The sequence below is a fragment of the Aptenodytes forsteri genome, unplaced genomic scaffold (genome assembly GCF_000699145.1).
Source record: "Aptenodytes forsteri isolate BGI_AS27 unplaced genomic scaffold, ASM69914v1 Scaffold471, whole genome shotgun sequence".
In the NCBI taxonomy this organism is placed as follows: Eukaryota; Metazoa; Chordata; class Aves; order Sphenisciformes; family Spheniscidae; genus Aptenodytes; species Aptenodytes forsteri.
Window position 1 is genome coordinate 1,082,867 of NW_008795862.1, and position 13,676 is coordinate 1,096,542.

Below are 13,676 nucleotides of genomic sequence, written 5' to 3' on the forward strand. Positions count from 1 at the left end.
CACCCATGAACTAACTGACAATTTGCAACAGCGACACTTTACCTGAGGACGCAGCCGCTGTCCATATACGGGCCAAGATTCAGAAAAACTCAGAAATTCAGAAAAACAGGACTAATTGCTTGATTCCTGGTACCTGCAAAAAAAAAAAAAAAGATTTAATCAGATATTCAAGGACTAATCTCCTGGTACCTGCAAAAAAAAAAAAAAGATTTAATCAGATATTCAGAGGACAGAGGACAACATCCATCCTTTCCCCTGCACACATCACAGCCTATAAAAGCCACCATGTGACACCTGCTAACCAGCTTAAGTTTTAGTACAAGACACTGAACACTTCAAAACTGCAATTTACCCTGTGAAGGGAAGGAGATCAAAGGAGGGACCGTGCACTGCCAGGGAGTTTGTTAGATGAAAGGTTCCCAGGTGATGCTAGAATATGAAGTTTACGTCACACAGACAAACGCACAAAAAGCCGTCTCAGCAGTGCACGTGGTAAAACAAGAGCCAGGAGCCACAATTTGTAGCTGGGGAAGTCCAGAGCGGACATTAGGAACTGCCTCTTCATCAGGAGCATAACGCGATACTGGATCCAATACCCAGAGAGGCTGTGCGAGATCTCCATCCCCGGGAGTTTTCCAAGACTCAGCTAAACAAAGCCCACAGCTGACCTGACCTGGCATTGCTAATAGTCCTGTCTCAAGCAGCAGGTCGGACTACCCGACCTCCAGAGGCCTTTTCAGCCAACGACCCCATGATAAGTCTGACTCAAGTAAGGAGGGGGATTCCTTTTAACCTCAAAGCTGAGAAGTGATAATTGTCTACATTTTTGTCAGCTTAACAGCACATTTTTCAAAAACCATTGACAACCTCCTGCTCCCACTGCCTTCATGGCTTTCTGTGGGCAATACAGAAATGAGACCCAAGGTCTCCTGCATTCACCGGCCAAAAACAAGGTGACTCAATCAGCTTAATAGCTTTAGAAGACTTCAGATCATTCTTACCTGTGCCTCAGTTTCCTCCCCCACTGATGTTGAAAACAGACAACAGGAAGCGTAATTGATGGTTTCAAACCAGTTTTTGAGATCTGAAGATGAAAAGGCGCAAATGGAAAAGCAAAGCATTAACTAAAATGTTCAATATTTGTTATTGCTGTTAAAGAGCCCACACTTCCCCCAGCCAGGCTGAGTCCTGCCTTGCTGGGTCCTCTGCAAGTGTAACAATAAAAGGCAACCCCTGTCTTGAAAATCACAGAAAACTTGAGAAGCAGCACGTTTTACTGTCATGTATTTGCTGTAGCCAGGCAAGGGCCGAGAGCGGGAGAACGTGTCTTACTCCTTGGGTAGTTACAGCACCCATGCTGCAGGGTAGGAGAGATTTGCCAAGAAAACATCCGGGCTGAGTGATGTTTTCACATCACAGACCCCACGTCCTGCTTCTCTGCAGCTTCTTGACAACGTCTGCGATGCCATGCAAGGAGCAGCCCAAGAGCAGGCGTAAGCATGCTGAGCCCCACCACCCATGCACGGACTTTCCAACTGGGGTACCGGCTGCTAACGCAGCTGCTCTTTGGAAAAAGCCAAGCACAAGCTGCCTGCTGGCGCTGGCTGACCCTGCACGTGCCCGCGTGGGGAACAGGTCCCCTGACCCGGGGAACAGGGGCTGAACTCCTGCCCCAGCACCCTCCTTCCAACCAGCTCCAGTGCTACGGCTAAACCCAGGCTGAGGACGTGTTTCACATCCACACTGTGGATGGCGGGCAAGGCCCACGCTTGAATCCGCGTCCCTAGTGGCACAGACACACCTTCGTGAGCAGGGCTTTGCTACAGGATTTGCAGGAATAGCTCAGTCTCTGGCCAGGCCCTTCTTGGCTCCCAAAAGCAAGGCAGTGCGTTTGGGCTGACATGGTGGCAAGCAGGATCGTCCCGCTCAGAGATTTAGCCGAATGGGCATGCAAGGGCATGGGAACAGGAGCGGTGCCTGCAGGCTGATGGGCTGAGCCCATTTTGCAACCACGGTGCAGATCCCCATTAGACTTCCAGCGCCTGCGTCCCTCAGCACCCCGCCATGCTGGGGGGTGCATCCCTGTCCACAGCTGCTGTGGGGCAACGCACGGCGTGGCCCCAAGGCCAAAGCGCTCGGGGATGGACGCCCTCCGACGGGGCCCTCTGAGATGCCCAGGTAGCCATGTCCCTCTTTGGGGGGGGGGACGGACAAACAGCAGCACCCCCACCCCACGGCCATCAGGTTCCTGGAGGGGCCCCCAAGCCCCTCACCTGCCTCCCTCACCCCGCCCCACGCACACCTCCCACCCACTCCCCATTGGCCGGGCCAGCACCTGCAGCGTCCCGATTGGATCCCTCACCTGCACATCAGGCCTTTGGGGTATTTATGCGGGGCGAGGCCCAGCACTCCCTGTCTTGACAGTGCTGGGGAGCGGAGGAGCCGGGTAAGGTAGGGCTGGGGCATTTATGGGGTTTGTGGCTTGGCTGGGGGCTGGGGGCTGGGGGGGACTCCCCAGGGCTGCCTCTTGCTTCCTTGTGGGCTCTGCAGCCCCTTGCCTCAGGTGGCTCTTTGCAGCCCTCCCAGGGATGGAGGCTGGGCGCGGAGCTGGCTCCATCTCTGGAGCTCTTGGCTCCTGGCCCTGGGGAGCACTAAGGCTAAAATGTACCTGCTGAGGGGCTGTGTTCCCCCGACTGTGCCTATGGGGCTTTTCCAGCTCCCTGGGAAAGCACGGAGTTGGGTGCTGTGTCTCTGCTGCTTTCCCCCATCTATGGGTGGGGGGGTGTCTTGGCTTTTTGAGGCCAAAGGTGACATCTTATGGTGTCATGCTGCATCTGCTATACCTTGGGGAAGAGCTGAAAGGCTTCAAATCCTTCCCTAAAGGCTTCTTCCTAGCCCTGAGATGACTTCTTGGTAACACTATGGGTCTCTGATTTGTGATCGAGCATCTTCGGGTCTGAAAGCTCTTCACGGCTTGTTGTCTGGTGAAGATCAAAGCTGCGTGGGGGGGTCCACGGGAGGTGGCTCTCCCACCCAGCCGCGCAGGGACAGCATGTGATGTGCACCCTGGACAACACCGCTGACTTGTGTTGACAGTGGGGGAAGCGGTATGTGCCTCAGGAGGCGGACGGATCAGTTGGGCATTCCCTTCCTGTTGACAGTGCTGCCAGACCTGCCGGTAGCTATTTCACATGATCATTTGGTGTAGGCATGATAATAGTGTTAACAAAGGGGGTGGCTTGAGTAACAAGGTAACTTCTTTCTTGCTCAAGAGCACCGTGTCTCTGCAGATGGAGGCTGCAGCCATGCACGGCTTTGCCAGCTTACCGGAGGGAGCACTTAGCAAACTAGCTGAGTGTTTCTCAAGACTAACAGGGTTCCTAAATGTGGTCGTGACTACCTGAAACTGTATGGCTGTGAAGGACTTCAATTACTAAAGCTGGTTCTGCTGAAACTTCCAGATGAAAATGTGTGTTAAAGAGCAAGCAGCTGCTCGCTCTGCGAGTTACAACTTCTGTCTGAAACCGAGAGGCCTGTCCTCATGGAAAAATTGGTAAATGGAAAGTACTAGAAAGCTGAGAAGCTGTTTTAATTAAACTCCCTCCCCTCTTTCCTAAAATACCTCCAAATTCTACTAGCTTGGATAGCTTATACACTCACCGTCCCAAGGAGTTACTGACCTAGGAATGGCCACTGGCTGTGGTGCTCGATTTCCATTGGATGTGTGGGGGGGGAAAACCTCGCCTCCATCTGCAAAAGTGGCTTTAATCTTTGAGGTTTCCCAATGCTGATGGCTTTTCCAGAAAGGTTAGGTGGGCACCTCTGCCAGCAATTGTGAAACTAATGTCCTAAGGTCAAAGCTGAAAATCATCTGATCCTCCTCCTAAAACTAATTCTGCCCTTGGAGCATTTGCAAACAACCGCCTCGGTTGCGGGCAGTGCCAGCCCCCACTGCAGCAGACACCCTGTGACCCACTTCTGCCCACTCCATTTATGGTAACTGGGGTATCGGTGGCAAATCTCAAAAAGAATGTAAATAAGTGCTTTAACCACAAATGAATACCTCTGCCCTGATTAGCCCTCCCTGCTCATATCTAAAGCACTAAGTTTAGCTTTGTTTTCCTAAATGGTCATTAAGGAATTGCCAGTTAAGCTATTGAACCAGGCATGCTAGCTATGGCTCAATTTGTCTTCCCAAGGTAAAACATGCTTGGAGGGAAGAAAAAGCTTCCTGAACAACAAGCTCCTACCTCTCTGTCTGCCAGACAACATAACAGCAGGCTGTCTTCACGGGGCAGAGCTTCCTTCCACAGGAAAAATAAAAACCTTGCACAAGTTAAAGAACTATTTTTATGTATGCTGGTCACTGTCAGAGTGACAGAAATCAAGGGAGGTGCTTACCCCAGCAGGAAAGTACTTGCTCTTCTGCTAGGCTAGCATGTTGCACTGGCTGTGAGTCTGACCGAGGCAGGGAAAATGGATGGCAGCTTGGCAGTTTTGGTGTCGTCGCCCTTGCTGTTTCACTGCGTTCAGACTTGTGCCAAATTGGGCAATGATCAGCGGTTAAGCTATTTGTGCCATGCTAGAAATGTGCACTGAAGAGTTTCATCTTTCTGAAACTACCTGTTTCAAGAACTTTCTCCAGCAGTGACCTAGTATTTCTGACGTAGCAATGGTATGAAATCATCTGATCATCACTTTCATACAAAGCAAACCGTAACCAAAGCAAATGGTGATGCTGCTTCTGCTTTTCTGCCTGGTGGCTCCCACGCATGGGGTCTGCCTGCTGGGACTCCCACTTGCAACTACCCTGGCTTGAAGCTGTGCCTTTCTCCAAAGGATTCTGAAACAACTGACCCCGAGTTGCTAAGCACTGTGCTTTCCTGCAGTCTCTGAAGTAAAACAAGGTCTGCTCAGCACTCTTGCAGGGAAGAGACTAGAAAGAGAAAATAAAACCATGCTGTGGGCTCATGAAGAGTTGCCCACACCACAAATACTGGTGTTGCAACACACCCCAATTCCTCCTACACAGAGGAGAGCAAACCATGTTCTAACATGACTGTGCTGCAAGGATTGTCACTGATGCGGTTGCATCCATAATTAAGATGGGCTCCTAGTACTTCAGAGGTTGATTCTAACCTTATACTAGTTTTTACATCAGCCAGCAACTAGAGTCCTCTCCTCTTTTTTTTTTTTCTGCAGTGTGTCTCTGTGTGCTAACCCTGACACCAAGGCCAGTAAGACACTCTGCAGTTTGAGTTTTTCCCACCCGTCTAGAAGTAAAATAACTGAGCAAAGGGGTTGTTTGTAATGGTGTTGAAATAGTTGTGCTTTGCCCTGTGAAAGGGCTGCAGACTGATTCAGCCTACTCAGCTTCAAAAAAACCAGCTTGCCCTAAAGCAGAGCAAGAGGAATAACCACTAACTGAACAAGCCCTGTGGACTTTGGGACTGAGACTTTATGTTCAAGCCCTGCTTTTGTTTGGAGCATTTTCTAGAAGTTGTCCCAGGCTGATAAAGTTCAAGCTGTATTTTTGCTGTGCTGTTAAATTAGGCAGCCCCCTGGGCAGGGTGGTTACCAGGAACGTGCAGAAGAGAGCTGGCTCCGGGCTTCTTACTTGAGACGCTGAAGCTCCCAACTTCTGTGACAACTTTTGCTGTAGACATGTAGCACTCTGCATCCCTGCCTCGCTTGAATCTTAACTAAAATGCTGACTAATTGCACAGTTAATGCAGCAATATTTGACATCCTGTCAAGTTACCCCCGGAGATGTCGGTCCAGGGCTAACAAATGCTTGTTTCACTGCTTCTTCCCCAGCTCTCTGTTCCTGTTTCCACAGCAAAATAAAAACCTTACATAAGTCAAAGAACACAAGAAAACAAGACAATGGTCTCTGTCACAAATCAGATGGCAAGCTTTTTTTGGGTAGAGTCTGCCAGTGAGCCTGGAGCAGTGCCTGGCTTGGGAATCCAGTTTGTGAGGAATTTTGGTTTGGGGGTTCTCCATTGGAAAATGCCACAGCAATTCTAAGAATAGGAATTAACTGGCAAGGGAGAGAAAAGTGGACGCTGCACTGGAGAACAAATATGCTGAAGTCCCTGCTGTGCCTGACTAAGGCTGAGAAGTAATCCTGGATTTATTGCACAATACTGGAGCGTCCAGATACCAACCTAGGTCTATGCTAGGGAAGCTAATACATGTGCAAGATACTGCATAACTTTTATACTTGAACTTCTTTAATCTCATTATGTAATGAGAATACTCCTGAGACTTGGTTTCACAGAAAGTGAGGAGAGATTTCTCACCTAGCTGGTCAGTAGGATGGGAATGCAAGTTTCAAGGTAGCCAGCCAGAATGCTGCAGCTGTGAAACCTGGATCACTCTTCTAGGAAACCTTTGAAGGGTTTTCATATCCTTTCCAGAGCTGTGAGACTGCCAGTGTTGCTGGAGTTGGTAGTGGTGGAGAAGCTGATAAAAGTTCCACGCTATGAACACAGGCATAGTGGGGCTACTCTGAAATGACTCTCATCTCAATGTCCTTCGCAAAGGATGCTCCAGAGTGAGCTTTCAGAAGAAAGAGGCTATGAACACTGAGCACTTTTTAAGAAGGTAAAATACGCCTACTGCTGTTTCAGCATCTCTGGTCAGTCTCTGGCCCTGACACCTTTCTGGAGGGGAGCTGAAGTCCTGCCAGCCTCTTCCCCCCCCCCTCACCCAGAGGAAAATTGATTAAGTCATTGTAAAACCCATCTCTACTTCAGACAAAAGACAAAAAATCTGAGGGCTTTTCCCCGTTAAAGGGTATTAAGCAGGTTCAAACAGTTTTTTCAAAATAAATATTTCTGGTTTTAAACTCCATTATTAAACTGTTTGAGCTTGCCACACTTTGAAAATTAAAACTAAAACATTACTTATACTAACTATACTAACTAACTATACTATACTAACTAACTAACTATACTAACTAACTATACTAACTAACTATACTAACTATATATATAGTTATATATATGTGTGTGTGTTATATATATGTGTGTGTGTTATATATATGTGTGTGTGTTATATATATGTGTGTGTGTTATATATATATATATAACTATATACTATACTAACTATACTATACTAACTATTACTTATACTAACTATACTTGTCCTAACAAGCCCTGCTGCAGCTGCATTTCAGCAGGGCTTGTTAGAAGGACAGTAATCTGTCACGATCGAGTGAGACAACATTCAATGATTGCCACCATTAGCCCCGCTTCTGCAGGGTGCATCTTTCCTTCAAGCTTTCCAGTCCTTGGCCAGCAAAGAGCCTGTGCAGTGGGAAGCTGAACCAGAAGTATCTCTAGCAGAGAAAATGCATGACGGATAAGATAGTTCTCACCCACTTCTAACCTGCAACTTTGAAGCCAGTCAAATGTTATCAGCAATAAAATAAGTAGGATTGTTATTTAAAGTATTTGGCTGTTTGGGGATTGAGGGAGGTGACTGAGTACAGTCCTTGTCCTACATAAATATTTGCACATCACAAATCATGGAGCCTCTCAAATAGCTTCACACCCTTGCAAGAAAGATTAGTGATGCCACACTGATGTTCCTGGGACATGCTGAATGATGGATCCCAACTTTGCCCTCTGCTTTTCACCAGTTTTGCTAAGACTTAATTCACTGAAGGAAATGAAGTCGTATTCATACTGTTATACTCTTGTTTTTCCTTTCAGCTGCAGCTGAATTCAGTATGGCATCAGAAAAGACCCCAGAAAAAGATCTGCTAAAGGCTGAGGAACAGCAGCAAGAGGTAGGTGCCAGGGCAGCTAGTACTCTAACATGCAACAGTTAAACTACCTGCTGACAGATATGCTGGTAAACTAACTTTTGTCAGCACCTCAAAACCAGGCTAGGTGTAGCAGAAAGATTAACCATATGAAGCTGTAGCTAAATATAAGCCTAGTTAATACAGAAGCTAACTTTTTTTTGCTCAAGAGAAAACTTCAGGGCTGGCACCAGTAATGCAAGTAATTCTGAAACATGAGCTATTACAGGCCCTATTTCCACATCTGTGTTTGGTGCTGAAACTCAGTGTGACTCAGAACTGATGAGCCCAGAGCTTGAACTTTTAATCCTGTCTTGTCACTGACTTGCTAACGGTCTTTGGATGAGTCCCTTCAACTCTGAGTTTAAGAAGGGTGAGGAGATGGACTGGATGTCCCTTTAGGACCTTTCTGGATAGATGCACGGCTTGTATTCACTCACCAGCTTGAGGCTGGGCCTCTAATGTCACTTATTTCTCTTGGGTTTTAGAGCGCTGTCAATCGGGTAACCAGCTTGCCCTTGCTCAACTCTGCATTCAACCTGGTCTCATCCGCCTACAACTATACCAAGGAGACGCATCCTTACCTCACCGGTGTCTGCAATATGGCTGAGACTGTGGCTGCTGTTGCAGTAGGTAGCGTGGTTGGTGGGGCACAGCCCATCCTGAACCAACTTGAGCCACAAAGTAAGTGAAGAGATTGGAGTGACCCTTTCTACACAGAGGAATAGGTGGGGCGGGGAGTTTCCTGTGCTTGTTGGGTGATACCCATCTCCTATAGCACATTGTTCTAGTTAATTGTAGCACTGAGTCTTCCACTCAGCAGCTCCCAGCTGCTCAATGAACCCACTGAATTTCATGGACATGAAACTGTTACCAGCAGAAACAAAGTTTGGCCTCTTGTCTGTGGTGTCTTTAAGTCACTAAGCAAAAACTCCCTGTTTTTTCTCTATCACTCCAAGTTATGAGCATCCCAACTGGTAGTAGCAGTGTCCATCTTGGATATAGCTCAGTCTGTCTCATCCCAACACTTTTCAAGCCTTTAAACTAATCACCCTACCCACCAGGGGCAGGTATTACATTCCAGTTGGAGCAATGTGCTGCCAATAGCTGGAAAGCTCGGAAGGCAAAATGGAGGCTATTTGAACCTGCCAAATTGTAGTGTTTGTTCACTTTTTAACAAGACATCCCCCCCACACACACACCACCCCAGAATAGTGATTTTTTTTTTTTGGCTTGCTTTCATGAGTGTATCCTGAATTGGCCACTGTAGGGTTAAAAACCCCTCTCCAAATTGAAGAATAAACTGGTACCTGTTGTCTTGTCTAGTTGCACTTGTAAATGAATATGCCTGTAAAGGACTGGATCAACTGGAGGAGAACTTGCCTTTTCTTCAACAGCCAGCAGATAAGGTAAAGTAAAGGCTTTTCCTGGGGAGGCCATGACCTGATCTCTTGCTTGATGGAACTGTTATGGGTACAGAAGAATATAGGGAAGTAAACTTCAGCAGCACTGCTTTGTCAGGTCAGTCCCTGGTATGGGCTAGAGGAGGCACTGCTAGCTGATGAAAGCTGGAGAGATGCCTTCGGCACGTGGAAGTGAACATGTCCATGTAAATATAGGTGTACTGACTTCCCCAGCTCTCCCACAAGACTGCAAGCACAATTTAGCCATATGGAAAAGCTACTTCAGGGAGGGAAAACCTATTTCAGAAAAAAATGTATCTTTCTCTGCCTCTCCCTGTTGTAGGTAATCTCAGACACCAAGCAGCTGGTTTCCACCAAAGTGACATCTGCTATGGATGCTGCCTGTGAGGCAAAAGAAGCAATGGCTGATAAAGTGACTGAAGCTGTAGACCTCACTAAAAATGTTGTTGGGGACAGTGTCAAGCTGACTAGGTCAGTGGTCACCTCCACTGTTAATAGTGCTGTGGAGGCTGCCCAGGGTGCCAAGGACCTTGTGACTAACAAGGTGACAGAGGCAGTAGACCTCACTAAACACATGGTGGAGGACAGTGTTGGACTGACCAAGTCTGCAGTCACTTCTACTATTGTCAATGCTGTGGAGGCTGCCCAGGGTGCCAAGGACCTTGTGACTAACAAGGTGACCGAAGCCGTGGACCTCAGTAAACATTTTGTGGAAGATAGCGTTGGACTGACCAAGTCTGCAGTTGCTTCTACTATTGTCAATGCTGTGGAAGCTGCCCAGGGTGCCAAGGACCTTGTGACTAACAAGGTGACCGAAGCCGTGGACCTCAGTAAACATTTTGTGGAAGATAGCGTTGGACTGACCAAGTCTGCAGCAGTTGCTTCTATTGTCAATGCTGTGGAAGCTGCCCAGGGTGCCAAGGACCTTGTGACTAACAAGGTGACAGAGGCAGTGGATCTCACTAAACACATTGTGGAGGACAGCGTTGGACTGACCAAGTCTGCAGTTGCTTCTACTGTTACTGCTGCTGTAGGGGCTGCCCAGGGTGCGAAGGACCTTGTGACCAACACAGTGACTGAAGCAATGGACCTAACCAAAGGAGCTGTTCAGGATGGTGTTGAGAAGACCAAATCAGTGGTCACTTCTACAGTCAATACAGCTCTGGATGCTGCATATGGCACCATAACTAGCAAAATAAATACAGCCTTGGAGCAGAGCAGAGAGGCTATCCAGGAGGGTATGGAGATGACTAATTCAGTGGTGACCAACAGCATAAGCAAAGCCAAGGCAGTGAGCCAAGCAGTGGCAGGTGGTGTCGAATCTGTCCTGGGTATATCAGAAGATCTGGTGGATCACTACCTCCCAATGACAGAGGAAGAACTAGGTGAGAAAATCCTTAGCTGGCGGTTGTAAATGCAAATCTTTTCCTGCATGACTAGAGAGCTCCTGATACTGCAAGACTCATCCTCTGAAGTAGACAGGTAGCTCTGAATTTGTCACCAAGTTGGCTGTCTGTCAACACTCACTTGCCACATGGTATGGGACAGAGTTCAAGCATTTGCTAGCTGGTCCTTGCCTATCTGCCTCAAGGCAGATAAACATGTGGGTGCATGCTTCAACCTATCTGTCAAGTCTGCTTATCTGAAGAGAACACGTTGAGCAGGGACTAGCCTACCTCTAATATCTGAGCAACTACAAACCTCTACTGCAAGCTTCAGCCTTCATGTTTTGCAATGGGTGATCTTACCTCTTCCCCCCCACTGACAGCTGGGGGAGTGGAGCACAGCTGCATCTCTGTTCTTGTTTCCTCCAGGTAAACTGGCCACTGCTGTGGAGGGGTTTGGTATGGCTTCTGTGGAGGAGCAGAAACAGCAACGGAGTTACTTTGTGCGTCTGGGTTCCCTCTCTAACAAAGTCCGCCACCGAGCTTATCGGCACTCCCTGAACAAACTGCAGTGCGTTAAGCAAAGCACCCAGGATATTCTCTCACGACTACAGCTGGCAATAAAACTGGTACAAACATGCTTTTTCCTTTTTCCTCCTGTCTGTAGTCTTCCTGCCCTACTATCCAGATGGAAGTTCTTCCTCTATCCTGCACCAGCTGCATGTCATCTTGGATCCCTCCCTGGGAGGGAAGCACTCATGCTTCTCTGATTGTCTGTGCTTGCAATACAGCTGTTCCTTTCATTTTTCCCATCAGATTGAATCTGTGAAACAAGAGGTTGGCCAGAAGCTTCTAGATGGGCAGGAGAAGCTCCATCAGCTGTGGGTGGACTGGAGCCTGACCCAACCCAAAGGAAACCAAGTTAAAACTGCCTCCCAAGCAGAGGTATCCCTAGAAGGGCGTATTTAATCAGGCCTCTGGTGGATGGTGTACATCTCATCTGCTCTAGTAACTGAGCTATATCTCTTTCCCAGCAGGTAGAGTCACGGACTCTAGCTATGCTGCATATCATCACCCAGCAGCTACAACCTGTTTATGAGAATCTGAAAGCCAGCATCCAAGGCCTCCCCAGCAACATCCAAGAAGCAGTGTATCAGGCCACTCGAAATATCCACAAGCTCCATAGTTCTTTTTCCAGTGCTATGTCTTTCCAGGACCTCTCCAGCACCACCCTGACCCAGAGCCAGGACTGTGTGGCAGAAGCCCGAAGGTCCCTAGATGACCTATTTGAGTATGTAACTCAGAACATCCCTCTAAACTGGCTTGTGGGTCCCTTCAGGGCGATAGCTAAAGTGTCACAGGATAGCAGAAAGCAGAAGAAGAAGAAGAAGAAAGGTATGGTGACTGATATAAAATCACCTGTGGTGGAAAAGGCTACATCGTCAAAGGAGGTGGCTAAGATACCCAAAGAACCAAAGGGAGCAAACAGGATCCCGGGGGAAGGGTGTGAAGTGCTAGAGAAGCTGGAAGAGAAGGCAGAGAAAGACACGGAGGTGGCACTGGCTGCAAAGGAGATAAAAACTAATGCACCAGAGGGAGATCTCTGAAAAATTCCAGCTCTTCTGGCCAAGGCTCCCTGGCTAGAACAGCACTTTCTTTTAATTGTGTGTCCAACTGCCAATCATGCCAAGAGTGCCTTCTGCTCTATCCCTGGCCCAGGCTGAGTTTACAGTAAGATGTAGTTTGCAAGGAGACTTGATAACCAAGGTGGGGTGATTCCGTATCTTGATTTACTATTTCTTTTAAATCCTGCTGCTGCACTGAAAGGGAAGATGGGGACCTGTACTTCAGCTTTTTAAGTTGGCCCAGCTGTATGTGTGAATGGCTAATTCTTGGTGAGACAAGCTGTGGGAGAGAAGAAGTGGTCTCAACTTATTTTTAATGTTGGATTTGTTTTTAATTCATTCAAGCTGCAGAGATCTCGAAAGGATGATGCACTTGATCTCTGATACTATTTTCCTCCTCCTACAAGTTTAAAAATGTGTTACAGACACAACTTCCTTTCTGCTTGTTGTGTTTCTGGTGAGGCTCAGCCCTGCAGCAGAGCAGGAACAGCTGGGGGCAAGAGGCTGCTTCTCAAAAAGAGACTTCTCTTTATGGATCAGCCAAACACTTTTTCTTTCATAGAGAAACACTTAGCAAGGCGATATTTTCTTTTAAGCATGCCAATTTACAGTGGGATTATCTTTCCTAGTCATAGAAACGACTTCAGGGATTATCTGTTTGTGTGTGAGTAACTCTATGCGTGAAACCTTCTGCAGCCATTAAGAAGCTGGCAAATGAGGCAGCTTTTGCCAGGAGTTACTCTGCCATGCTAATAGGATATCCTGTTATTAAAATAGGGGAGATAGGTGTAAGTTATTTTCCCAGCAAACAATGCTTTGTAATCATTCCTAATGTCACTTATGTCCTGGCATGGTCCCTGTGCTAAGGCTGGAATAATGGCAAGCAGACTTCAGAATAAAGCATGACCTGCGTTCAAAGAAATACCCGTCTCCTGTGTGTATCTAAAGCTGCAGCGTTATGTTTTCCCTTTAGCCTGAGTTGGTAAGAAGCTTGTATTTAACAAATCACTTCTCTGGGCAACTTGCATGTTCCCTTATCTTGCTGGAGGAAGAAAAAGAAATTATTTTAGCAGGTCCCATGTTCTGCCTCAATCTTCAGTAGAAAAGTATCTTCACTATTTGATCCCTAAGATGGGGTCCCTTAGCTATTTGGCCTGTACTCCTGAGGTTGAGCTCCATCTATACTACTCCACCTCTCCCCTGCACCCAGATCCATCTGAATCCTTGCGTTTCTAGCCCCACTCATACCAGCACTGATACTTCACAGAGGTAATGCCAACAGTCCCTCACTAGAGGGAAACGTCGGTTCCCAGACCGAGTCTGCCCTCACCAGCTCGGCTTTAATACCTTCAGGCGCTCGTGCGGAGGACGCCAGGTACCTGCAGACGGTGCCTGGCACCAGGGTCGGGGCTAGTGCACTGCTGGGCTG

At 47.7% G+C, this 13,676-nt stretch overlaps 1 protein-coding gene across 1 annotated transcript; it reads left to right on the forward strand.

Annotated features, from left to right (window-relative positions):
* The first annotated feature begins 1,499 nt into the window (after window positions 1–1,499).
* On the forward strand, window positions 1,500–13,160 carry LOC103902951 (perilipin-3). Its single transcript, XM_019473324.1, has 10 exons — window positions 1,500–1,635; window positions 7,722–7,798; window positions 8,302–8,497; window positions 9,140–9,222; window positions 9,560–9,634; window positions 10,283–10,408; window positions 10,526–10,622; window positions 11,052–11,251; window positions 11,439–11,567; window positions 11,660–13,160. Exons 1-10 carry the CDS (start codon window positions 1,500–1,502, stop codon window positions 12,227–12,229), a joined length of 1,689 nt encoding a protein of 562 aa, XP_019328869.1. The 3' UTR covers window positions 12,230–13,160.
* The last annotated feature ends 516 nt before the right edge of the window (window positions 13,161–13,676 follow it).

Coding starts and splice junctions, on each gene's coding strand:
- LOC103902951 (XM_019473324.1), top strand. CDS start 1,500: ATGCTGAGCCCCACCACCCATGCACGGACTTTCCAACTGGGGTACCGG. Junction 9,223..9,559: donor TTCAACAGCCAGCAGATAAG/GTAAAGTAAAGG, acceptor TCCCTGTTGTAG/GTAATCTCAGACACCAAGCA. Junction 10,623..11,051: donor AATGACAGAGGAAGAACTAG/GTGAGAAAATCC, acceptor TGTTTCCTCCAG/GTAAACTGGCCACTGCTGTG.